Raw genomic sequence first — 26,737 nt, 5'->3', positions numbered from 1 at the left:
CAAATGTGGTTGCAGCCTCCATCACTTGGCCGCATTGTTTTGCTGGAAAGTTTATTTAACCTGCCTGTGCCGCAATTTCTTCATCTGTAAAATGGAGGTTATACTAGAACTTGCATTACAGCATTGATTGGAGATTAAATGATTCACACTGTGCACTTGCTATATAATAATAAATACTGGATATTATTCATATTATTATAATTTGTGAAACCTAGAAGGAGTTCTGTTTATTCATCACAAAACTCAACACTCTCAGTCAAATGCAAAAACTTTGAGAATCTGTGAAACATTTTGTTGATGTTCGTTCACTTCAAATTTTAAAAGAACACAGTAGCCATTTATTCTGATGTTGAGGCTCCAGTTGATGCTACAAAGTGTAGATGAAGCCAAAGAAAAGAAGTGAGAAGAATTAACTGATGTACCTTTATTATAGTTACCAGAAATTGGAGCATTATGGTAACAATTTTGAAGCAAGTTCCATCATGTTAAAGCAAAGGTTGGTAAACTTTTTTATTTTTTTCTGAAAGGGGCTGGATGGTGAATATTTAAGGCCTTAAGGGACATATGGTCTCTGTCTGAAGCACTTAACTCTTCCACTGTAGCATGAAAGTCAGAATAGACCATATGTAAATGGATGCTTGTGGCTGTGTTCCGATCAATTTCATATATAGAAACAGGTAGTAGCTGGATTTGGCCCACCAGCCATCATTTTTCAACTCCTGATCTAGAAGAAAAGCTCTGTAGAAAATCATTTATTCTGTGACAGTATGGTTATATTCACCATGATTCTTTATTTGTGAATATCCAGGGTATTTCATATAGGAGTGTAGTTACTCATGTCACTTTCCCATTATTGAGCTTATATAATGAGTTTTCTTTTATCTTTATGTAAAATAATTTTACAGGGTGCTTTTCACATAAGTCACAAATTTGGTAGAGTCCCCAAAGCTGAGGGCAAATATTGGTAAATGACAATAAATCCCAGTCCTAGTCACATCCCCATGATTAGAGATGGCCTTGACAGCTTTACAGCTTTCCTGAGCCTTATACCCCTTAAGTGCAGTTTAGACATTCATAAGAGAACGAGGTTTACTCTGAAATAAGTTTTATTCTTGTGGGATAATACTACCCATGTGACACACAAAGAGAAATACATATATCCCTGGCTTCCCTCTCTTTGGGAAGGGAGAGAAGGTGATGAGGCCCATTCATAGACAGTGTGGTGGCTGGCTGGAATGACAGAAGGTAGTCTCATTCTCTATAATAAGAATGTTTTATATTATAGGAACTCAACAAATGTTTGTTCAATGAATCCCTAACTGAAAATAACATTTTCTAAAGCAATTATATGATCAAATGCTCTATGATGGGATATAAATCTCTCAAGACATGAGATGTCATGTTTCAACTCCTCTCTCAACTCTGTTTTCTTTCCAGAAAAAAAAAAGAAGAAGAAACACATAAAGCTAAGAAAACAAGCTTACCTAATGAAAATAGTAATAAGTACAGGATGCATTTACTAAAAGTGTCACACTAATAAAAGAAAATGACATGTCTCTGGAATTGTTTGCCCACCAAGAAGACAAGGCAGAAAATTGAGTATTTCTGTATCTCCTGGAGTTTTGAGACTAGACTAGCATACTCTTAAAGCAGTGAGCCATTAGAATTAGCTGGGTGGAAGACACCTGCTCTAGGACCAAATCACACTTTCATGGGCAGTGCTGTGGGTGTGTGTTTCCTATGGGCCAAGAGGGCCACCTCCAGGACAAATGGATTCTAGCAGAAGAAAGCTGGCTGGGATGGAGCCCTAGCAGGAGGGAACTCGGGATGAGGATTCAGGGAGAAGTCATGGAAGGGTGTGCTAACTCTGTCAGGCAATATTCAGTTCAGGGATTCCAGGGAGAACGGGCTGGGGTGGGAATAAGATGGTTTCTAGAAAACACACCAAAGTCTCCACTAGGAAAAGAACCAATATTCAGACATCTGTGGTGTCTTAGTTCCCTCTGTCGTTCACTGAGGCTAGACATACACCACAGTAGTATGGCTCTCCCAGACCTCTCCAACTACCTCCCCATTATCTATCACTGGCATTTTCACCAATAAATCTTTTTTATATTTAATCCCATTTGGCAGCTGCTTTTCAAGGGACTGCAATGGACCCAATAGATCAGTAAGATTTGTTCTTCTAAAATTAAGTGTAACTTATTTACTCTATTTTCAATAATGGGTTTATATTATTTTCTCTGAGTGTTTTTGAAGTTCTTCTTTGTGTTCCCACTGAATCTTGTCTTCACCCTATTATTCCATTTGCCACATAATTGTATTTGTGGGAACTTCTTGAAGCAGAGAATTTGTGTCTTTGTTCAGCATAATGCTTGGTATATAAAAGGACCTCAATAAATTTTTTTTCAATGAAAGACTAAAACAAAATTTTCTGAAGCAAATATATAAAAAATGCACTTATGAGGGGATTTAAATCTCTTGAAACATGTGATAGGTTATATATTTAAATTTTCTTTGCACTTTGTTTTCTATTCAACAAAATATCAATAAAACATATGAAACAAACAAAAAGTGTACCTAATGAAGACAGTTGAAGATATGGGATGAATTCACTAAATGTATCATTTTTACTTATTTATTTATTTATTTTTGACACAGAGTCCCACTTTGTTGCCCAGGCTGGAGTGTAGTGGCATGATCTCAGCTGACTACAACCTCCGTCTCTCAGATTCAAGTGATTCTCCTGCCTCAGCCTCCTGAGTAGCTGGGATTACAGGTGCACACCAGGCCTTGCTAATTTTTGTATTTTTAGTAGAAATGGGTTTTCACTGTGTTGGCCGGGATGGCCTCAAACTCTTGACCTAAAGTGATCCGCCAGCCTCGGTCTCCCAAAGTGCTGGGATTACAGGTGTGAGCCATCATGCCTAGCCTAAGTGTATTGTATTAACGAAATAAAATGGAATGCCAGAATTAATGCCAAAGAAATAAGCTTATTTAAAATATTATAACTATTTGAAATATATTTGAGTGGAAGAGTTCTGGGAAAATAATGAGAGAAGGATTTTAGAAAGATGATAACAGAAATGATCCTGAGCATTGGCACAAAAATTGAAATTCAAGATATATCTCCTGTCAGATTTAGGAAGGGTCCTAGGTCAAGATTAATTTGTCCGTGTTCAATCATATACTTCCAAGAGGGCTAGGATGCTGAGTCCTACTGATGTAGATGGTCAACAATCACAGATATTGGACAGGCTGAGTGTTGTAGTTCCATAAAGTACAGAAATAATCATGAGAGAATGGAGAATATTCAGTAAGTTGATCCAAAAAGGCAAGACCCAAAGGCTGGTTAGTAAGAAGTTGCCTGGAAATTCCTGGATGAAGAGGTAGTTGGGTGGTAGGAGCTGGACCCACAGTCCAGAGATTGGAAGGCAGTGCTTCCACAACCAAGAGATCCAAGGCCAGTGTTTCCACATCCAAGGGATCTTATGTAGTTAGTCTGGCGGGGACTGCAGAAGATGGAATTCTTTGGGCAGTAGCAGGATGTCTAATAGGATCTGGCCAAAGTGCAGGATGTCTGGCAGCTGGTGGGCTCACAGTAGGTCTCCTGACAGCCATTGTAGAGAAAGGAGCCCAGTTGGCAGGTATTTGGAGAATAGATGGCATTGCTGGGGTAGAACGAAATATAAGTGGAAACTGGATACCTCAGGTAACTTCCAAAACAGCAGGAGGAGAAGTTTCCAGAGCTGCAGTTGTAAGACATGTTAACAGGAGTTCTGAGCTCAGGTGATTTGCAGTGAGGAGCGTGTGTGTGTGAATGTTACCTTCTATACCGGACACTGACATACTCTAGCAATAGGTGTAGTCACAAGTGCCCATTCTAATGAGAACACTTAATTAGGCTGCAGTCAAAATGAAATATATTAACACTCAAAGAATTTTTTTTATGAACGCAGACTTCTACATGAAAGAATTTCATTAGTTTTTCAAAGCAATTGTTCATGAAACAAAAATGCCATTTCTCATTCATCTTGCTTAGGTAGAATGAAAACCACCATAATTTTACCTATAAGATTGACGCTTCAAAGGTTTGGGCGGAGGCTCACACTTGTAATTCCAGCACTTTGGGAGGCCAAGGCAGGCATATCACGAGGTCAGGAGTTCGAGACCAGCCTGACCAACATGGTGAAACTCCGTCTCTACTAAAAATACAAAAATTAGCCGGGCATGGTGGTGGGCGGCTGTAATCCCAGCTACTCAGGAGGCTGAGGCAGGAGAATTGCTTGAACACGGGAGGCGGAGGTTGCAGTGAGCCGAGATTGTACCACTGCACTCCAGCCTGGGAGACAGAGCAAGATTCCGTCTCAAAAACAAACAAACAAACAAAGAAACAAAAAAACAAAGAAAAAAAACTTGATGCTTCATTCATCCTGTCCTTCTAGAAATTGGATCAAACGGCTAAGACACTGAGAGTTCTGGTATTTGTAAAGATCTGAAAAATACCTTGTAATCTGGAAGGGACTTTGATCTTGCTCCAATTTTATAAATTCAATTGAGAACAGAAAAAAAATTTCAATATCTATTCCTTCTTTCAATTCTTTGAACCATTAGAAGAAATAACCCAATAACAATCCTTATTTGGTAGACATGCTAAATGAGTGCCTAACATATTTAAGTTTAGATTTCTTATAACACAAGTAGCTAAGTCACTCTTGTGCACATGAAGATTTAAGAATGAAGGGTGAAATTTTTGAACGAGTGCTTTGAAGTTTACATTGTAAAACTACTAAAGAAATCCCTTACTCAAAGGTTGATTTGCTTCTTCATAGAAGTCATCAATAAGTTTGATTATAAAAAACCGTTTATCCCCATAAGGTATAAGTAATTTTTGGTCATGTTGATGTTACTGAGAGGAAAATAATAAGCACTATAAGTAAAATGTAAATCGTTAATCTTTTCCTTTCTTTTCTCTCAGAGGGTGACATTTGTACTAGAGAGGGAAAAGAAAAGCAAGAAATGAGGAAAATGTCTATCCCATGTAGTATTCACAGAAAGATAAAATATGTAAAGAATTCATAGTAACAAATGACTTTATAAATTGAAATAAAGGGGTGGGAAGGATACATGATGATAATGTGTAATTGAGAGTGAATGCCTTTGTGACCTCTGATGTATCAGCTGACCTATATATTCTGCCTAGAGTACTAGAGTAATGAGGATTTTTCTGGATTCGCTCAGAAAGTTCATCAGAGCAAACTGTAAATAGATATACGGCACAGATGCAGGAAATGCCTTAACCTGTGGGAATGGGCAAACCTCTTAAGACATCCATCTTCAGAACTGATGTATTCTACAATGGAAGTGAACTGAGACTCCCTTCTATGAAGAATTAGGATTACTAGGTAAAAGTTTTAGGGGAAGATTCAGCTAAAAATCTAAAATGAGTTGCTCTTGCAATTAATGATATTTCCATACTGAGGGCCCTGGGAAAATCTAATTAGGATGTTGTAAGTGGAATTCCAATCTGACAGGAGGCTGGAGATAATTGCTCAACTTCCTTCCAAATTGTAGACTTTATAAGTCTAAACTTTTGAGGAGACAAATTGATCTCCAATCATGTTTCCTTTATTAGGTAACATAGTTTGTTCTGTGTTTCTGGAATAAACAATTCTTATTTATTAGGCTTCTCAATTATTAATAGCCAAAAAGCATTCTAGTAGATTCCAAATCTTCCTGTTGTGTTTGTCAATAAAATATTGAATATCAAAATAGCCACACAAATATTTAGCCCGCCTAAATTGAAGTTGCTTTCTTGTTTTAATGTCATCCATTCCTATATAAGCAATTTCAGTAGAAGAATACTCTGAGGGATCAGATATTAAGTAATGTCGCACATTCTTTTCTCAAAGTATGGATTTTTTTTGCATTCAACTACTTTCGTTCAGAAGTGGAATGGAAACTTTTTTCTAAAAATGAGCAAATCAAACAACACAGAAACCACAGCAAGATAAATCTCAATCTCTCCTCTTCCTCAAGATATCAGTCTCATTACACCATTACATCAAGGTGAAATACAAGTCACAGGACAAGAGAAAATATGACCATTATTTTAGAAGTGTTGTAATACCTGTCAGAAACACCTGAAAATAATTTACGTCAAAGTCATGTATGTTATTTTTGAGGCAAAGGAAGAATCTTCCTAAGATGCTCCCTTTGTCTCACCATTTCAAAGCAGTTACTTTATAAACTTTCTTTAAAACAGGAATGTTTTCCAGATTCTGGGGAATTCTTTTAGTGGGAAACACTGACTCTGATTAGAGGTAGAAATACACTAGGCATCTTTGACCCATGATCTGTTTTTATTTTTAATGCTTTTTCAGCATCTTAGATGAATAATCTCGACCATTCCAAAATACATAAAGCAATTTATTATTTTTAATTCACTCAACAGTAAACACACACCCAAGGAAAGAAAAGCTAAGATTGGCTCCTAATAGTCTGCATACAGTTTTAAACAGGAGCACAGAAAATAAGGGAATCTCAGTTAATATTTCGTTAAAGCTGTTCCAGTTGAAGTTTGATTTTTAAAAAGACATTATATCTTGCATATCACCATTGCTGCTTTCTGATGACATTCTTCATTAAGTTAGCTTGCTACTTTGCGGTGACAGTGAATGTATGTTTCTGTTTGAAAGAAATGACTATGAATAGATTGGTTAGCTGGCAACTTTGTGCACCAGATGGCAACAATTTTGAGACAGATTGTGAAACGGGTATCAATTATTTTTAATTAAGGCAGCTTCCCTCAGCCCAGACACTGTCTACCTCTAAAGCGATTCTCTGAGTTATCTGAAGAGTGACCTTTGGTAAGGGAAGATGAGTAATAGCTTTAAAGAGTCAACACTACTAACTGAATCCCAAGGCACAAACATTACTGCACTTCCTAGCTGTAAAATCACAATAAATACATATGTCTGACTATGATTATCTTTTTAATTCATTTAAAGTCGGCAGGTAACCTATTTTATGTGCCATGTGGACGACACACCCAATGTTAAGGGCATATAAGTCCCCAGGTCCAAGAAGTGACATTCAAAGCCACAACCTTGTCATTGTAAGTCAACTCTCTCCTACAACTGCTACTCTGGAAACTTCTCCTCCCCCCCCTGTGGGGCATAACTGCGCTACCCAGGCTTCTCTTGTGGCTCTTCCTACCCCAGCAAACTGGTCTACAGCACTGACCTCTGCTCTCCCAGCACCTGCCAGCTGGGCTCTTCTCTCTACAGGGGCCGTCAGGAGACCTGCTGGGAGCTCCGCAGGTGCCAGACATCCTGTGTAGTGTCCAGCACCTGCCAGATCTCCTGCTATTGCCCCAGAACCTCTATACTCTGCAGGCCCTGTCAGATGACTTACTCTGGATCTCTGGGCTTTGGATCCAGGGGCTTTCAATCTTTTGGCTGTGGCTCTCCATCCCTGGGCTTTGTATCCAGTGTATTCCAATCCATGGGTTATTGTCCCAATGCTTTCACATCCCTAAATTATAGACCCAACTTTTACCACCCAACCTTCTATTCTTCTAGTAGCTGCCAGTCTGCTTCTTACCATCCAGCCTGTGAATATGACTTTTAGTAATTATGTTTGAGGAACCAGAAACTTAAACACAATACCTACTGTGTCCATATCCATATATCCATACCGTCTATTGCTCTCCTATCCTATCATTTGCCTACGAATTTGATTTCTACTGTTACCCATGATAGATGAGGAATAATCTGAATTCCAGTAACTAGAAAATATTCACTGGAGCAAGATGTCAAAACTGCTTATTTATAATTATATAGACATGCAATATCAAAGCACACTTCTCTTACTGTATCTCCTAGTTATTTCCCCTAGAGTAGTTGCTTTAAATTTTACAAAGTGAAGAATGTAAGTTTAAATAAAACTGGGTAACATTACATGTGCATATCTGCTTTAATATTCTTTGCTTACTTTTTGTCTTAAAAACTACTAAATATCTGGCTAGGTTTTTCTGTGTTTTCTACTAAAGACACTTGCGCACGAATGTTCATTGTAGCATGATTCAGAATAGCGAAGATGTGGAATCAAGATAAATGGCCATCAATGACAGATTGAATAAAGAAAATGTGGTACATATATACCATGAAATACTATGTAGCCATAAAAAAAGAACGAGATCGTATCTTTTGTGGGAACATGGATGGAGCTAGAGGCTATTCTCCTTGGCAAACTAACATAGAAACAGAAAACCAAATAGTGCATGTTCTCAATTACAAGAGGGAGCTAAATGATGAGAACACATGAACACACAGAAGGAAACAACAGACACTGGAGTCTACTTGAGGGAGGAGGGCGAGAAGAAGAAGAGAAACAGAAAAGATAACTACTGGGTACTGGGCTTAATACCTGGGTGATGATATAATCTCTACAACAAAATCCCCGTGACACGAGTTTACCTATGTAACAAATCTTCACATGTACCTTTAACCCTAAAATAAAAGTTTATTTTTAATTTTAAAAAGTAAAATTGTCCATATTCTTTTTTAATTTAGAAGACTTTTCATCTTTCATGTTGATTCCATCTATTAATATCTTCACGTGATAAAATGAAGAGGACACATTTTTAAGACTATAAACAAACTAACCACTGTGGTCTTCTTTTTCTGCAGGGAGTTAGAAACATCAATATTTTTATATAAATGATTACATTTGCAATGACTATTAAATTGATTGTATCACATAATTTTGGTAGAAAGAATACTTTTATAAAATGTTTTCTGAAATATATGAGAATTCAGAGTAAGGATATCCAGTAAAAAGTTAGATTTTAGTGAGTTAGATTTGTTGAGGACTCCAGATCCCCTAGCCTTAGTGCCAGGTAAGAAATCAATTCTCCAAATGAAAGTGCTAACATATTTCAATATTCATTAGCAAGTAGGACCAACCTGTTTTATATAATCAGTTCTATAAATTTGATGAAGTCTCAACTTACTCTTATTTTTTAAGTTGTTTGGTTGGCAGCACTTTCTTGAAAAAATAAAATTCAAAACCAATGCAAATATTCTCTTGTTACAGGATTAGGCTAAATATCCAGGTAGTTGATAATCCTTGAATCAGCAGTTAAGCCTCAAATGTTTTATCATTTAAGTCAAGAACAACATTATTAAATGGAAGACCTAGATACTTACCTACTGGGTAACAATATGGCATGGTTTATTTTTTGTTGTTGTTGTTTCAGTATCCAATACCATTTGGTGATTGTCTCAGATTTTTAACTTTTTATTTATTTATAATCAGTAACATATTAACATAAATAATGATTAGTTTAGGAAATTTCTACTTTACTTTTGTCATGGTTTCATCTAGTGAAGAAAAAGTAGCATGCACAGTGAGCAGAATTTTTACTTTATTCAATTGTTAAATCTGAAAGAAGACAGAATGCTTAGAATTGTTCTTAAAATTTCTAAACAAAATAGAACTATCATTTTGTTGTTGTTGTTGTTGAGATAACATGCGGTGCTATGGTTCAGGCTGGATTGCAGTGGCACAATCTCCGTTCACTGCAACCTTCACCTCCCAGGCTCAAACTATCCTCCCACCTCAGCCTCCCAAGTAGCTAGGACTAGAAGCACACACCACCACACCCCGCTAGAAACTATCACTTTTCTTGCAAAGAGAACATGCAGACAGAGCATTTGAGAAACAAATTACACTTACATACAAGTGACAGGTCAGCCTACTCGTTCAAGTCTTGGGGGTGGGTCATTTGTTGTTCAGACCTAGCCGGTAGTGCGATGGCCCATTCCACCCCTGCAAGACGCAGCAATACTCTCAAGCCAACAGTAGGTGGAGTTAGTGGGAAATTTGAGAATTGCTGGCTAGGTGCACGTGAAGTATGGGCATGAAATTTTGACTGCCACAAAGCCACAGATAAAGGATAATCTAAATGCTCTTGCTACAGTGATTTGGCCATGTCTTGTATTTTTTAAATCTACAACTATTTTTTATTATTCGGTAACACTTTTCTTCTTTAAATTTTGTAGATAGTAGAAAAGGAAAATAAGCCAAAAATAAAAGCTCATTTTTTAATGAAAAAAACAAAAGTTGGGTTCTGAATTTCTACCACTAAATCCGGTTGATGGTGACTGCATGAACTGGTACAACAATTTGATGATATTTATTATTCAACATGAGAGTAGGTGATATCATTGACCACATGAAAAGTGAAAGACATAGTTTTACTGAAGATACATCAGTATCTACTTCAAAAGACAGAAAAATGTTTAAGAAGACCAAGTCCTAAGATGATTATTTACTATTAAGAGTTGCAAAAAGTGTGTCAATACATCACCCTGATACAGACATTTTCATTTAGGTCAAATAACTGTTTTAAGTCATTTTCACTTTTGTTAAATTATACATATTCTTGTGCATATACAGAAAATAATTGAACCAATAGTTAATGACATGCCCCTCCAGTAGCAGGAAAAACAAATCACTAAGAATTAAATGAATTCAGTTTTATATTAGAACTGTCAAATGCTTCAAACAGAAAATAAATTAATTCCAATAATGTTTTGATTTCTTCGCCTAGTCCCCCAAAAAGAGTAAATCTATAAAAAGTTCATAATGTTCTGTTTGATAAAGCTAGTGTAAAGTTATTTTAAAAGTTCAACATTGAAGATAAGATTATCTGTTGTATCCATAATGATAAAAAGTACAAATTTTGGTAAGGACATCATGGTAAAGAAAATAAGAGTCCTGTGGAGAAGACGCACATTTTTAATTGTGGTGAATACATAACTCACTTTGTATCTGAATAAGCTGCAATATTCTATCAATAAAAGTAGAAGATATAGTTTGAACAAACACTCAGAGGCGGGTCGGGTATATAGGTGTGAAAGCTCCTCAGTCCCAAGATCTCTGCAAAGGTAGAAAGGGTGCCCTAAACTCCTAATCCAGGAGAGAGGGTGCTCCAGATGCCTGGATATTTACACATATCAGTGACTCTAATACCATCTGTTGAAAAGACATTTTTTTACATTCGAATTGACTTCACATCTTTGTAAAAAAATAGGTAGCACACATGTGGATCTGTTGCATATATTTTGTTCCACTAATTTAATAATCCATATTTAATTCCAGTACCATAATATTTTGATATACATCTTCCTATTTTATTTCTCCTTTTAAAGATGGTGTTGCCTATTCTTCCTCTGTTAAACTTTATAAATTTCCGTCAATTTTTCAATTTTTGGCAATTTTGGCTCTTTTGTTTGGAATGTTTTGGATCTGTGAATTTGAGATAATAAAAATTATCCCTAAATTCATAGATCCATGATACGATTCAAGATCTATTCCACAAATGATATGTTTTGATATTATTACAATATATTTTTAACTTAATTTTAAACTTAATTTTTCATATGCTTTTCATTTGTATAGACAAATAAAATCAATATTTCTATAGTAATTTTATAGATTACTTAGGATTTTCGATGCGAGCAGTCGCACCTGTGTCTAGAATGTTTTACCATTTATTTCCTGTTATTTTTATTTTTTGCTTTTTCATTATAAGACCAATAGTTCAATGTTGACTAGAAATGTTTTGGGAATGTGCAGTGTAGTTGATTTGCACGTGTATGTATGAGTGTGTAGTGTGCTACCTTCGTTTCTGTTTATAACAATAAATATGTATCTTTTTTGTTTTAAGTGCCTATTGTTTACAGTATCAAGTGATATCTGACCAGGGAGACATGTAAAAGATGATTGATATTATTAATTGAGTTAACTTAGAAGGCATCTGCAACAACATGCCTCCTCTGCCATCCCCAGCGAGCCTGAGAACTCCATTTTCAAATTCTCTCAGCTCGGAAAGTGGGGTCTTTACATACAGCAGTTTATTAATTGAATTTCTCCTGTTCAAGATCACCACATTCAATATACCATCGTATCCTGACTACCTCACTCTTTAAATTTCATTCTAATTCAGTTTAGCTCCAATTTCAGAATAACTTTTAAACATATATCTAAAAGTTGGGGCTATCTTGAATATCTAAATCACAAGAACTATGAGAATAGCTAAGGGAAATATGAGAAGGTAAAGTAAAATGACCAAAGCAGAGAGAAAAAAATGCATATTTTGTATTTAGGGAAGAAGTAAAATTTAGTTGGTGTACAGTAAAAGAGGGTTTATGTAGAAATGTGAGACAGAACTTGCAATGTAGAATGAGTACATACAGATAGTCTGATGACTGGATATCACTAATCATAGGTTTTTATCCTTTTCATTCAAATTAGTGCAAAGTACCTTCTAATTGGATATGCTTATTCCAGTTTCTCACCCCAATCAAGCTATTTTTACTCACTCTCTAGACTCAGCTGATAGGATACTTTCTTTGGGAACCTTTGCTGACTTCTAAATAGGTGACATCTCTTCGTTAAGTGTTCTTATATGTTGAGGCTGCTTATTCACAGCTTTAATAACAACTATAATTAAATAATTATTTGGTTAACATCGATTAAACCTGCTAAATGGTAAGTTCAGAGAAACGAACTGTATTTTAAAAAATTGTTTTAAAATTTTCTCATTATATGGTAGCCTATGAATGGATGCATTTTCCTTGAAAAATATAATAAAATATTTTTTCATCACACATTCCCTAAGAACAGAGCCAGATGAATCTTATTTGAGAAGTGACAAAATGCTACTGAGGCATGACTAATGAAAAATACAGAAGTTAAGGTTGGGAGGAACAAAGTTGTTATCTGTAATCACTAAAGTGACAAGAATAAATAAATAAAAATTGGTAAAATCAATTGCATATAAATGATTCATGATGAGCTTCCTGGGAAACTGAATACAGTAATTCCTGGAAGTCAGAACCACATGCTGGCCAGTAGCTAGATGGATGGTAATTTCTGGAAATACAGTTGCTAGGGCAGCAGGAACTTAAGACCTGAACCCCCGGATTCAAGACTCACAGAGCTAATGAATGTAACAGATCAAACAGGGAAGGCAGCAGTGGAAACCCACACCACTGGTAGAGGCAAAGCCCATGAGAGATCTAATAGAAATCTGGTAGAGAGCAGGACTGCCTTCGTAGGGAAATGGAGATCTGGAATCACTGTTGCTGAGTTGCTGGAATATAGGGAGAAATCTACCTTAATCCTGGCAAATTCAAAATGTTGCAAAAGAGTCAGGGATTTCGGCTGGCCATTTTTAGAGAAACTTTAATATGGCATTGGGATAGTTTCTTGAAATAGAATGATAAAGTTTATAATGATGTAATGATAGAGTTTATAATATGATGATAAATTTATCGTTATTTCATCCTGAAATTAGATATTAATCTATTTAACTTTAGTACAAGTTTTGATATTGCAAATTTATTGTCTCCAACATTATAACTACCAGTTGTGTAAGCATGCTTCACTATATAATTGTGTAATTATTATTGAAACTATCACATTAGTCTTTAAAAGGTAGTTTGCTTTTCTAACTAGAGTATTTCCAGAGGCCAGAGAACCACTTTTATATCTAAAATAGTCATATCATTTCCATTAATCCAAGATGGCTTTGGCTTAGCCAGAAAGTATTCTTTAATGTTAATGCTATTTGTGTCTGTGTTCTAGATCTCTAAGATGGCAGAAACTCACAGATGAGAATTCTATATATAGAGCTAACTTGAATTATAACATTTTTTAAATTATGAAAGTTATAAACAAAATTAGATCAAGTTCACCAGGGAGCATCGAACATTGTCATTCCAATTTCTGTCACAGAAAGCTGAATAGAACCTTCCATATTTTCACTCATTATTTCAATCCCTTTGGATTTCCCAGTAAAAGTCTACTAACCATGATTATTACCCAAGTAATCTAGTGGTGATGAGGATGGTGGTAATAATGGGGAGGAGAAGAATAAAAAAGAGGGCCGATGAAGGGAGGGAAAATGAGACCACAGGACACAATTGAAACTGCATTAAAATGAAACTTAAGAACCAGGGTTCCATCCTCTGCTTGCTGCGTGACCTGGAAACTGCCTCTTGGCTCGCGCCTGTAATCCCAGCACTTTAAGAGGGCAAGGCAGGTGGATCATTTTACCCCAGGAGTTTGAGACCAATCTGGGCAACATGGCAAAACCCTGTCTCTATAAAAAAATAAAAATAAAAAATAAAAATAAATAAACAGAAAATTTGCCAGGTGTATTAATACATTTTCATACTGCTGACAAAGACATACCCAAGACTGGGTAATTTATAAAGAAAAAGAGGTTTAATGGGACTCACAGTTCCATGTGGCTGGGGAGGCCTCACAATCATGGTGGAAGGCAAAAGGCACATCTTACATGGCGGCAGACAGAAGAGAATGAGAACCAAGTGAAAGGGTTTTCCCCTTATAAAACCGTCAGATCTCATGAGACTCATTTACTACCACGAGAACAGTAGGGGGGAAACTGCCTCCATGATTCGATTATCTCCTACTGGGTCTGTCCCACAACATGTAGGAATTATGGGAGCTACAATTCAAGATGAGATTTGGGTGGGGACACAGCCAAACCATATCACCAGGCATGGTGGCATATGCCTATTGTCCCATTTACCCAGGAGGCTGAGGTAGGAGGATCACCTGAGCCCAGAAGTCAAGGCTGCAAGGAACTGTGATCAAACCACTGCACTCCAGGCTGGGCAATAGAGTGAGACCCTGTCCAAAAAAAAAAAAAAAAAAAAAGATACAGACTCTTTTAGAGCTCAAGTGCCACCTTAATACATTAAATTTAATTTGGTGATCTACACAGTTTCTTACCAGAAAGAGTGAAACATTCTCATTTTTTAAAGGAATGGCACTTTTGTTAAGTCTATGATTCTCTTAGAGACTGTATTTTCTCATATGCAAAAGAACCTTAGACTATGAGTGAATTCTCTCACAGGTCTGCTTGAGGGTGTAAGGAGATGATGCATAGAAAATTTATTTAAAGATTGCTCAGCTCTACACAAAGGTGTCATTTTGCTTTTAATTTTAGCTCATTTACAACCAGTCATATTTTTGACAACTTATTATTTTGTGAAATACTACATTCATAAAAACTTAGAAAGTAACCATTAAAAGAAAATCAAATAGCATCCTTGTTTGTGAGATATAACTAAAATAGCCATATTGGCTGCTACAGAAGGTTATTTCCAGCTACACTGAGTTTGAGCCATGGGAAAGCACCAACATGGAACCCACAGCTTCCACGTCTATATCCTTTCCCCATAGGTTCAGTTATAATCTACTTACACACACTCAGAGAAATAAATCAGTCTGGAAGCCAGTTGGTGAATGCAGGGATTCAGGCACCTTTGCACCCAAAATGGGGTGAATTCAAAGATATTTACTAAAAGCTCATAGGCAGCTGGGCACAGTAGCTCACGCCTGTAATCCCTGCACTTTGGGAGGCCGAGGTGGGCAGATCACTTGAGGTCAGGCATTTGAAACCAACCTGGCCAACGTGGTGAACCCCATCTCTACTAAAAATACAAAATTAGCCCGGCATGGTGGTGCACGCCTGTAATCCCAGCTACACGAGAGGCTAAGGCAGGAGAATCGCTTGAACCCAGTAGGCAGAGGTTGCGGTAAGCTTAGATCGCGCCATTGCACTCCAGCCTGGGCAACAAGAACAAAACTCCATCTCAAAAAAAAGAAAAAGAAAAAGAAAAAGAAAAAAGCTCATAAGCATTCTTTTCTCAATTTTACAAACATGAGTTCTCTGTTTTGCTTAATGTGAGCCATGTCATATAAGCCTGAAGTGTCACCCTGCTCTATGTATTCCTGGTGCTTGTACAGCTTCTTTGTTCCCTCCTCCTGTTAGCAGCAACACATGGGCAATGGTTCACGGAGTGAATTAAGCTCTTCTCTGCTCCTGAGGTGTTTAGTCAGAGAATGCTTCACTGTCAAATTCTGAACTACTGGGAAATTATTACTTTAAGAGAATTAAAAACTCTGAGGATATCGGTTAAGGCTTTGTATACAAAGCTCATTCACAGAGAACTATAGATCTTTAATTTTAATACCACAAATACACAAGAAAATAACATTAGAAAATGAATAGATAACAAGCCACCACATTATTCCAGGGTTAAAAAGTTTATTACCCTTAAATCATGCAAATTTTATTTTGAAAAGAAAATTTGTTAAAATGAAATCTATCACAGATGCTGGCATCAGACTTTAAATTTGAGCTATTATTCAGTTGAGCACTGGCAATACACTTTTTAAAGGGTAAAATATAAGCAGATGTAAGACAGAAATTAATTTCTGGTGTTTAACTTAAAAAATCTCATACAATTGTAAATTAATCAATGCCATTTGTAATAATTCAAACGTTAAAGAAAGAAATACCACAATGGAAATTAGACAATATTTTGAAATACATGATACTGATGATAAAATGCAGTAAAATTTGAGAGATTTAACTGTTTAGAAGGAAAATTTTAGATTTTAATGAGAATATTAAAAAGCTTGAAATCAAATTTTCAGTACTTTATTTGAGGATGCTAGGAAAAAAAAATAGCAATTTAAGCCAAAAGAAATGTCTGAAATTATAAAGGTGGAAAATTATGACGGCAAGAACAGAAGCCAATTAAATAGAAGTCAAACATAAAACAGAAAATCAACAGAGTCAAATTTAGGTTTTGTGAAGATCAATAAAATCAAGTAGTTCAATTTTAAAAGAAGCATAGAGAAAAAAGGAGTCAATAACTGCACAAAATTTATATAATTATCTGAAAAAAAATTTTTGTTTTTATATTCCAAAGCAGAATTAATTTCTCCTCCATTTCCTTCAGTACGGTTAAATGTCTTAGCCTTCTCCATTCTTTCTGTTTTTGAAACACTTCTTCAAAATAGTCTTCATGGCAAAACATTAGGGTAGCCACATGATGAATAGAGAGCAAAACTACTCTTAGCTAAGAGTAGAAAGTTAACCAATTTGTTCTGAAAAATTATAGAATTCTAGTTCATGTTCTCTGCACCAATCAAAGAGGCTTGTAGACACATCTGTTTCATTTTATTCTAATCTCTATTTCTACACTTGTATTATTGTGTGAATGATGTGGGGGTATGAGAATAAAGAGACTTGATATGCAACCAGATGCTGGTTAATCCAGCCCCAAGATTCTATTGGTAAGGTCTGTACAGTGTAGGCATCCAGGGGTAGTTTGATTTTTCATTTAAGCATAAAAGATGAATTATTTGTCAACATTGTGAAAATAGAAAATTTCAAAATTTGTGTGCTTTTCATTGTGAAAATATTGGCTTGCCATTTTCTGGTTTGTGGATTTGCATCCCTGATGTATAGATTGAATTATTTCAGATCTGAGGGGTGCTGTCCAGAGACTATACAACTTATTTTTGCAGCTTTACCCACTTCTTCTAAAAATTGCTGATCAATTTATTACCAATCAGCCTTGGTCAAATTACTTATTTTATCAATAATTTGTGCAGATTTAAAATTTATGGGTTTTTTTCCTTCATTTTTGAAGGATATATTTAACTGTCATCAAATTCTAGGTTGATTATTTTTCTTTTTCAGCCTTTCAAAGCTATCATTCCATTTTTTTCTAACTTTCAACATTTATGCTGTAAATTAGCTATAATTCTTATTGCTATTTCTCTAAAAAATGTGTAGTTTATAAAATTCTGGCTACTTTTAAGAACTTCTCTTTATTTCATTTTCATGAATTAATTATTGTATGCCTAAGTCTGAATTTCTTTATCTTTATTCTGACTTCAAAATCCCAAGATCCTTGGATCTGGGGGTTGAAGGGATTTTTGTTGTTGTTGCTTGCTTGCTGTTGTGGTATTTTCATCAAAAGCGCAACATTTTGACTAATAGCTTTTCTATGCTTTTTTCTGGCCCACTTCTGCTGGGACTTTTGTTACATAATTTTTAAATTGCTTAATGTTTTTCAGCAAGTCTTTAATAACTTACTCTGTCTCATTTTTCATTCTCAATTTCTTTGTGTAATCTTTTCTAAAAAATTTATTTTCAAGTTTATTTATCTTTGTTACTGTCTTGTCAAATATTTTCTTCATTCTATCCGATACATTTTATTTAAAACTTTTATCTTTCTGGTTGGGGATATTCATTGGATTACTTTTTATTATTTTCATATCTTAAAGTTTATCAATTATGTTAATATTTTCTTAAATCATTCACATATCGTCATTTTACAGTCAATGCTTGGTAATTCTAGTGTTTTTATTAAATGTGAATTTTCTTCTATTAAATGTTTTCCTTTGGCTAATATTTACATGCTTTTCAAGTATTTTGTAATGTTTTATTGCATTATAGACATAATATAGAAAAGCTGTGGCTTGTGGCCTATAAATATTACTATTTATACACCCATACATTTGTGTGTGCATGCATACATACACACAAATATACATCTGCAAATATTTTTAGCATTTTCCAGAGAATATAATCCCTTCCTTGTGCATTTTAGAAAGGTAAAGAGCTTCTCAGTAAAATTCCTCAATTAATTGAGTTAAGCAAGCACTGTTACCAAATTCAATCAGCTTGATTCCACTTCCAATTTGTCTAAACTGCAACCAGATCCTGCCACTCTCTGATCGGTGCTCTTTATTATAGTCTATATTTCATCTAGCAGGAAGGTTGGTCTATAGTTTCAGAGTGTTTAGTATTTTAGTTTGCCATTGGAATTGTTTTAGAGTTGTTCATTCTAATTATTGTATTTTATATTTTTAATATTTTTGTGTTTAGTTATATAGATAATAGTATTCTGTCAAAATTCTTAAATTTGTCTTAAAATTTTTAAGAACAATAATAACCACAATTGTTTTTCTGTATATTCTAATACGTTCATCTCTTGTGGATTTGTTTGCACTCTGTATTGTCTCTTGGCTTGGTCATATCTTGCTTTTTTATAGAATTGGTCATTTTTAATTAATTACCATAGGTAATTTGAGAGTTTGAGTGGTTTTATTTGCAGACAAATTTACTTTGGATATAGCATGCTGGGATAATGTTACTAACACTCCCATATCACCAAGATCAATGCAGTTCAAAGGTTGGCTTCAGTTTCTATGAAACATATTCTATATATGCTTGCTCTTAAAAATTCTGATAGACTATTTAAGATCCTTACCAAAAATGTAGCTTGTTCACGTGTGTTCCCAGGTCCTTAGAAGGTCCTGTAGTCTGATTGCTTGTGGTCATTCAAGCCATGAGCCCATTAATATCCTTTTTTTTTTTTAAATCAATGAACAATTCTGGGAAGAAAGCAGCTTAACTGTCAACACTTCCTTTGATTTAAACCATCTCCTAATTTTGTTCCAGCAGTTCTTAGCCTGAGTGTGCTCTAGAGTTTATATGAGGATTGTTTTATTCAGTTTTACTAGGGATCTTATTGATAGGGTTGATTTGAGCTACCAAGATTTGCTGCTGCCAAAAGTTATATTATCTAAATAATATCATACTAATTTCGGTATATAATAGTGATGGGTAAAAAGGTTTATTTTATTATATATGCAAAATTACTTAGAATAAGCAGAAAACCTGGAAAGAGAATTATCAATCATAAATTTGTTCCAGTAAAATGAATAAGTGGAGGTGAAACCTAGGATTATTGTCACTAAACACTCAAAATGATGAGTTTCAAAATGATGGAGTAATGAATAACCATTCTAAAGGTCTAGCCCTAGTTATTCTCTGTTTATTGTAAATTAACTGTCCAAACATTGCCTAAACATAAAAGGTGCTTTTGTACATCCTCCATTTCTCCTCCATTTTTAAAACAGACATTTATTGGTCATATTACTCTACTTTTGAATTTTTTTAATATTTGAGGACATGTATTTGTTTTCTTATATTTCTTCTTTTCTGTTTAAAATTTAGCTTTTAATCCCAGTTGCTTTGATGAAGGTAAATTTCTTTTTAAATTTTTTTCCCACCTCTGGCTGCTTTAAGTTTTTCTCTTTTTCTTTCCTGTTCCTCAGTGAGATTCCAATATGCCTAGTTATGGGCTTGTCTTCATATTTATCATGCATGGGATTTTTAGTAGTTCTTGAATATATGGATTTGATATTTCCTCTATTCAAAAATTATCTTTGGATCCCCTGTGAATTTGTTTCTATTACATATGACTTCTCTTAGATTTAGTGATATGTGGACTTATTTCTAGCCATATGTACACACACACACACACACACACACACACACAGACACATAATTTTGTTTTAGGACTCCAGCAGCAACTATGTTATACTGTTTCACATGTTCCATAGTCTCTGAAACTCCTTTAAATATTTTAATAATTTTTCTTTATTTTTTTTGGTTTGTATATATTCTACTGAACAATAACTAATTATCTCTTTAGCCATGTTTAATTTTGTTTTAATCTATTCACCAATTCAGTATTTTAATTTATTATATTTTTTAATTTTAAAATCTGTTTTTGGTTCTTTTAATATACTTCAGTACTCTGCCAAAATTTTTCATCTATCTTTTTATTCCCTAAGCATGTCAAGTGTAGTTATTTAACATTTAGGTCTAATATATTCATTTACTGAAGCTCTTGTGAGCCTAATTCTGCTACATATATCTATATTTTGGATTTAATAATTTCTTAACTTCTGAAGCCTGGTAAATTTTTGTCGGGTACTAGACTATATCTGCGTCTTCATGTGTATCTAGATATAACTATATCTGCAATGGTATCTATATCTATATATAAATAGGTATCTATATTTACATTTGTATCTAAATTTATCTATATAAAGAAATAATTTAGAGCTCACTGTGATGTTATCCTCCTCCTGGAAGAATTTAAATTTGATTTTGGAAGGATAGAACAAGAGCCCTGGTATTCCCATATCCTCTTAACTTAATCAAGCACTGAAATGATTTGGAGCTGAACTTCAGCCTCTCTTTTGGATTTAACAACGTTCCTATTCTAAACATAGTCATGAATTCCATGACTTTCTGCTTGTTTATTTATCAACACCTTTCTTAGATTTTGGCCCTGGTAATTTCTAAATATTTTCACATGTATGTTTATATATCAAGACCTTTCTTAGATTTTGGCACTCATAATTTCTGAATATTTTCACATGTATTTTCCTTGTCTAGATTTTCTAAACAAAAGACATTAATTATAAATTGTTTTTTCATTTGTGAGCATTTGATTTTAACTTATTTAACCTTAGGTATGAACCTAATAATTTATACCTAATCATTGGATAAAAGATTTCTTTTTAAAAGTACATAAGTGATTAGAATAGAAGAGAAAATGGAATAAAAGTGCCCCATCTCGGCCGGGTGTGGGGCTCATGCCTGTAATCTCAGCACTTTGGGAGGCTGAGGCGAGCGGATCACCTGAGGTCAGGAGTTGGAGACCACTCTGGCCAACATGGCGAAACCCCATCTCTACTAAAAATACAAAAAAATTAGCCAGGTGTGGTGGTGGGCACCTATAATCCCGGCTACTAGGGAGACTGAAGCATGAGACTCGCTTGAACCCAGGAGGCAGAGGTTGCAGTGAGCAGAGATTGTGCCACTGCACTCCAGCCTGGGTGACAGAGCAAGACTCTGTCTCAAAAAAAAAAAGTGCCCTATCTCAAGACTGTTAGTAGTTTGAATGAACATGTTTGTCATTACCACACCATATTAAATCACTTTGCATTGTAACTGAGCTAAATTTCCAATAATTCCTTGAATACACAAAGACTTTCAGCCCTTTCTGCTTTGCTTATTGTGTGTAACCTTCCCAGACTTCTCCCCTCCGATATTTCTGTCTTTGCAAGTCAAAAATTTGCAGCTCCTTCAAGATATCGTACAATAAGTTTCCCTGTACATTCCTTATCATCTTTGTGTCTCCATATTTTTACATTTAACATCATTTACATGTATAATGGATCTCTTTCTCTAACAGCTGTTGTCTAAAGGAATAATGCGTGGGAATAGTTATTGAACGTTGTTTGAACTCTTTTTTTCTTCTCAACTTTAGGTTCCTTATTGAAATCTATTTATCTTCACACTTACCTGTTTCTGGAACTGCTTTGCCTGATAAAACAAAGAATGCTACCACAAAAAAGAGAATAACATTTCCCTAATTTTATGCTCAGATGTGAATTAAATTATCACTTCTGCTGATATCAAAAGGTTATTATCTTCAGCTTTACTTAGTGTGAAACATGAATACAAACCAAGGTGGAATATCAATCCTCCATTCAAGTTTCATGGTATCCCTTATTACACATATGTAGATAATTGAATCATATTGAATTCTCATCAATGAGATGCAGGCATTTGATCATGATTACCAACAAATATTGGGTGACTTCAAAAGTTACTTCAAATCACTTTTGTTTCTCTTCAATTCCATTTTTCTTTTATGTATATCTATAACCATATTGTTCTAAATAGTATTTTTTTCTCTGCAGATTCCTGATATAACTATCAACTAGTTTGCTACCTTATGCTTGTTGGCATAGACACAAGAATCCACATTTTATAAGGGGATCAAGCTAATTCCTGATTCTGATATTTTAATGAATAAAAGTCTGTAAATTTAGTAGACTTCCACTACCTGTAGTTTGAATAACAAAAATCTCTGAGGCCCCCAAAAGTTTGTCTGAATCGCAAACTTCATATGATTTTGAAACCTATTCCTATATATATACACCAATTGTTTCATAATAATTGCCTAATACATCACAACCAAAACCCTAGCAATATAAAACCACCACAAACATAGCTGAATATGAGACCAATGGATTTATTGGATTAAAATGATTTGACTTTTTATACAATTGTGGAAGAAAATCGAATAATATAAATTCTACTTTTAATGTGTATTTCAAGATTTATTTTGAGCTAGTTCTCCAATTACAGTTTTTCAGATGAAGCCTGCCAGCCAGTATTTGGGGCCAAAGACAAACTGAGAACTTGATAATTATAGAATAAGAGGCTAATTCTTTCTGTACATGATGAAGACAATAAAGGTTATGAGTAGAGGCATTGAAGGCATCAGCCAACAAAATTAGCAATTTAACAAGATGATCAATAGTAGAAGCCTGATCCACAAGTTGGTCTGTAGCAAGAAGACTGGCAGCTCCTAGAAGCCAAGTAGGTTGGGTGGCAGAATCCAACGCCATAGCCCAGGGAAGGGAAGCCACAGCCTCCATAACCCAGGGATCTGAAGCCACTGGACCCACAGCCCACTGAGTAGCAGCTCCTCGATCCATAGCCCAGGGAGCAGCAGCTGCTGGATCCAAAGCCTAGAGACCCAGAGTAAGTTGTCTGGCAGGGACTGCAGAGCAAGGAGGTTCTGGGGCGGTAGCAGGAGGTCTGGCAGGGGCTGGACTCCACATAGGACGTCTGGCAGCTGGTGGGCTCCCAGCAGGTCTGCTGACAGCCCCTATAGAGAGAGGAACCCAGCTGGCAGGTGCTGGGAGAGCAGAGGTCAGTGCTGTAGACCTGGTTGCTGGGGTAGGAAAAGCCACAGGAGGAGGCTGGGTAGTGCAGGTAGCCACCACAGGAGCGGGAGGAGAAGTTTCCAGAGCAGCAGTTGTAGGACATGTTGATGGGAGATGTGAGTTCAGCTGAGTTACACTGAGAAGATTCTGAGTTTGCATGCCACATCTGGACAGGACCATTTATGTACATTCAGCCGTGGGTGTGGCACCTTACAGGGTCATCCTTCACACATTTGAGCTCCCACATTTCATATAAGCAACTTAGTAATCTTCTTTGTCATTGCAGTTAACTAACACCCTTCATCTTATATTTATGGAAGAACTCCTTTTGTTTTTACAGCTCTGCGTCAATGAAATGCATTTATATTACAAATGCTATGACAGTATGTGATTAGTCCCTACTCCATTATGTCCAGGAAAACCCCTCTTATTTTCTCTGCCCATGATTTATACATCTGCTCCTGTTTTGGCTGGGAAATTCTTTCTGTCTTGGGTGGGGATAGCTATGTATTCATCTTTTTTCGTCAGTGGCCTAGAGGCAGAAATCTTATTGTTCACACTCTCCAAAATAGTTTGCCATCTGTTATTTACTATAATCAGTGCTTGTAAGTCCAGTCTCGAGGGCCTATATAAAAGTAAGCCAAAGGAATTGGGAGATAACTAGACATAGATATCATCTTGAACAATTTTTTTAAAAAAATTAGTATTTAGAAAAAAGAAATCAAAACAAAAGCAAAAAATAAATAAATACAAATACAACAATAAGGACCCATGTGAAAAAAAGCAAAGTAGAAGACACTGCTGAGATGAGGTAGGAAACAAGTCAGGGTAGTCAGAATAGCAGAAGGATGCTCAGGACTCAGGGTTTGCAACTAATGGATGGATATTCCATCCTAAAAGCAAATCAAAATGCTTTCAAATAAACTTATTTGATGACTTTTGTATGATGCATTCATATTTGTAAGTGTTCTGGAGCCTACCTGTCTACAACACCTCTAAACCCCCACCTCAAAATGTTGACTGCCTTCTGAGCATTTGCGGGGTAACACCAGCTTCTGTGTTTTTCGCGACTCTGTCCCAGCCCTCTTTAAAGAGGTGGATTTAGGTTTTGTGGTGTTGAAAAGTATAATTTGGAGATCCTCATTAAAAACACAATATTAGGAATATAATAATAGATATAAACATGGATATTAACTTAGAATAAAAACTTCCATAGTTAACAAAACCCAAGATGTCACAAAATCAAGACAATAATATACCTTTATCATCATCCTCATCTATAATCTTTTTCTACATTTTTTGGTTGCATAGTCAGTCTTTGATCATCTCTACATATGACAATGATTTTGTCCACATGATTTTCTGTAGAACAAATGGAAGTAAAACTTGGTGTTTCTTTTAGAAATAGTACATCAAAAATACTTGAATTATTTTTTATGACACAGAAAGGTTTTTTTTTTAACATTGCCATTTGTTGTGAGCAACGCCACAGCTGTAACACCCTTTGTCATTTCTTTTCAGCAGTGCTTCAAGCCTGAGATTGTGCGCCTCTTGTCCAGAAGTCCCTGGTTCACCTCCCACCTGTGTCTGTTGGCAATTTGCATGAGAATCGGCTGCAAACAGCTGTGGATCCAGGGTTGTAGGGGTCTTCTAGTTTGTGGCAGAGCAGTATCCTCGTTCCAATCCTTCTTCTTAAAAGGAAAACTATGGGCCGGGCGCCGTGGCTCACGCCTGTAATCCCAACACTTTGGGAGGCCGCGGCGGGCGGATCACAGTGTCAGGAGATAGAGACCATCCTGGCTAACACGGTGAAACCCCGTCTCTACTAAAAATACAAAAAATTAGCTGGGTGTGGTGGCGGGCGCCTGTAGTCCCAGCTACTCGGGAGGCTGAGGCTGGAGAATGGCGTGAACCCCGGAGACGGAGCTTGCAGTGACCCGAGATGGCGCCACTGCACTCCAGCCTGGGCGACAGAGTGAGACTCTGTTTCAAAAAAAAAAAAAAAAAAAAGGAAAACTTTCTAAGGTTTATAAGGTTGACCCTGGGGACTAGATATATTAGAAGTAGTGCAGGCAGCTCTCCAGATACACCCACAGCGTAAGGATGCCACGAGGGACTCCTAGGCCACAGCAGCATAGCTGGAGCAGTGGGTTCCTCCCAGTCTCCCCAGGAGTGATAACAGAGCTTTGGAAAATGTCAGGCAAGAGAAGTACCCTCAAGCTTACCCTTCATTAAGTTACATCTGTCTCTGCCTCTGCCTAACATGCCCTGCCCAAGATGTCTGAGCATGTGCTCATGACAGTCTCTCTAAGACATCAGGGACTTACATGGAACACCAGGTCTCCCTCGGACACCTGTCAGGACAATGTGTCTCTCTGGGGCTCCAGCCTCACTTTTAGTAATTACTTTGCTGTATGTGTTGTTGGTGTTTTTCTTGTCTTTGCTGCTGTTTAATCCCAAATCAAAACAGAAAACAAAATAAGAAAATGTCTGATAGCTTTATTATGTTCTTTGGATATATGTTTTCTAAAAATTCAAGACAAATTCCCTGACAGAATATATGCCAAAGTCCAAATATGTGATGTCAGGGGCTCAAGAAGTATAAAGCCATGGCTAATGTCATGGAATTGCAAATCTATTTAATAAAAAGGTAATTATACAACAGATACTGAAAGTATCAACTTTTTCTTAATGTAAATGTATGTTTAATTGGAATTTTCTTTAGAACTCACTAGATAAAACTTGCATAAGTAAAAAAAAAAAAAAATGACAAAGAAGCTTCCTCCACATCAAACAGCTATTTTAACAACTTTATCTTGTGATCTTCTAAATATCTAAATTTCTGTCTATAGGCTCTTGGCAGCTGTGAGAAAAGTCCTAGCCCACAAGATGCTGTGAAGACCATTTTTTCTCAAATCCTCATTTTCCAAGGAACTTTTTGAAGATAACCATCCTATCACAACTAAGGGTAACTTTTGTTAACTGGAAATAATCAAATTAACAAAGTCAGCAAATGTGTTTATCAGGGCTTACCCTTATGACTTCCCTCCCCGCTTTGCAATAGTGCCCTTCTCCTCCCCATGCATATCCTGCCCTCCCTGCACTAATGGGGTGGTGAATGGTACCAGTTAAAATAATAGACCATAAACTCACAGGTCCTCTGTCAAATCCAGCCCACATAGGTTCGTTCATCTCACAAGTGCAGGCCCCCCTGGGCATTTTATTAAAC

The 26,737-nt window shown here is 36.0% G+C and overlaps 2 protein-coding genes across 2 annotated transcripts; both read right to left on the bottom strand.

The window, feature by feature from the left end:
- Positions 1–3,302: 3,302 nt before the first annotated feature.
- On the bottom strand, positions 3,303–3,886 carry LOC112438081 (keratin-associated protein 15-1). The gene is given in 1 exon segment (XM_024926969.4): positions 3,303–3,886. A coding segment is annotated over 1 exon segment (414 nt). The 5' UTR covers positions 3,767–3,886; the 3' UTR covers positions 3,303–3,352.
- An 18,989-nt stretch (positions 3,887–22,875) lies between these two features.
- On the bottom strand, positions 22,876–23,697 carry LOC100990021 (keratin-associated protein 13-1). The gene has a single exon (XM_003813205.6). It carries the CDS (start codon positions 23,672–23,674, stop codon positions 23,093–23,095), a length of 582 nt encoding a protein of 193 aa, XP_003813253.2. The 5' UTR covers positions 23,675–23,697; the 3' UTR covers positions 22,876–23,092.
- Between the last annotated feature and the right edge of the window lie 3,040 nt (positions 23,698–26,737).

This window comes from Pan paniscus, chromosome 22, assembly GCF_029289425.2.
Source record: "Pan paniscus chromosome 22, NHGRI_mPanPan1-v2.0_pri, whole genome shotgun sequence".
Lineage (NCBI taxonomy): Eukaryota > Metazoa > Chordata > Mammalia > Primates > Hominidae > Pan > Pan paniscus.
The sequence above is the reverse complement of the archived record's forward strand: the minus strand, read 5'-3'. Positions and strand labels throughout refer to the sequence as shown.

Coding starts and splice junctions, on each gene's coding strand:
- LOC100990021 (XM_003813205.6), bottom strand. CDS start 23,674: ATGTGGCATGCAAACTCAGAATCTTCTCAGTGTAACTCAGCTGAACTC.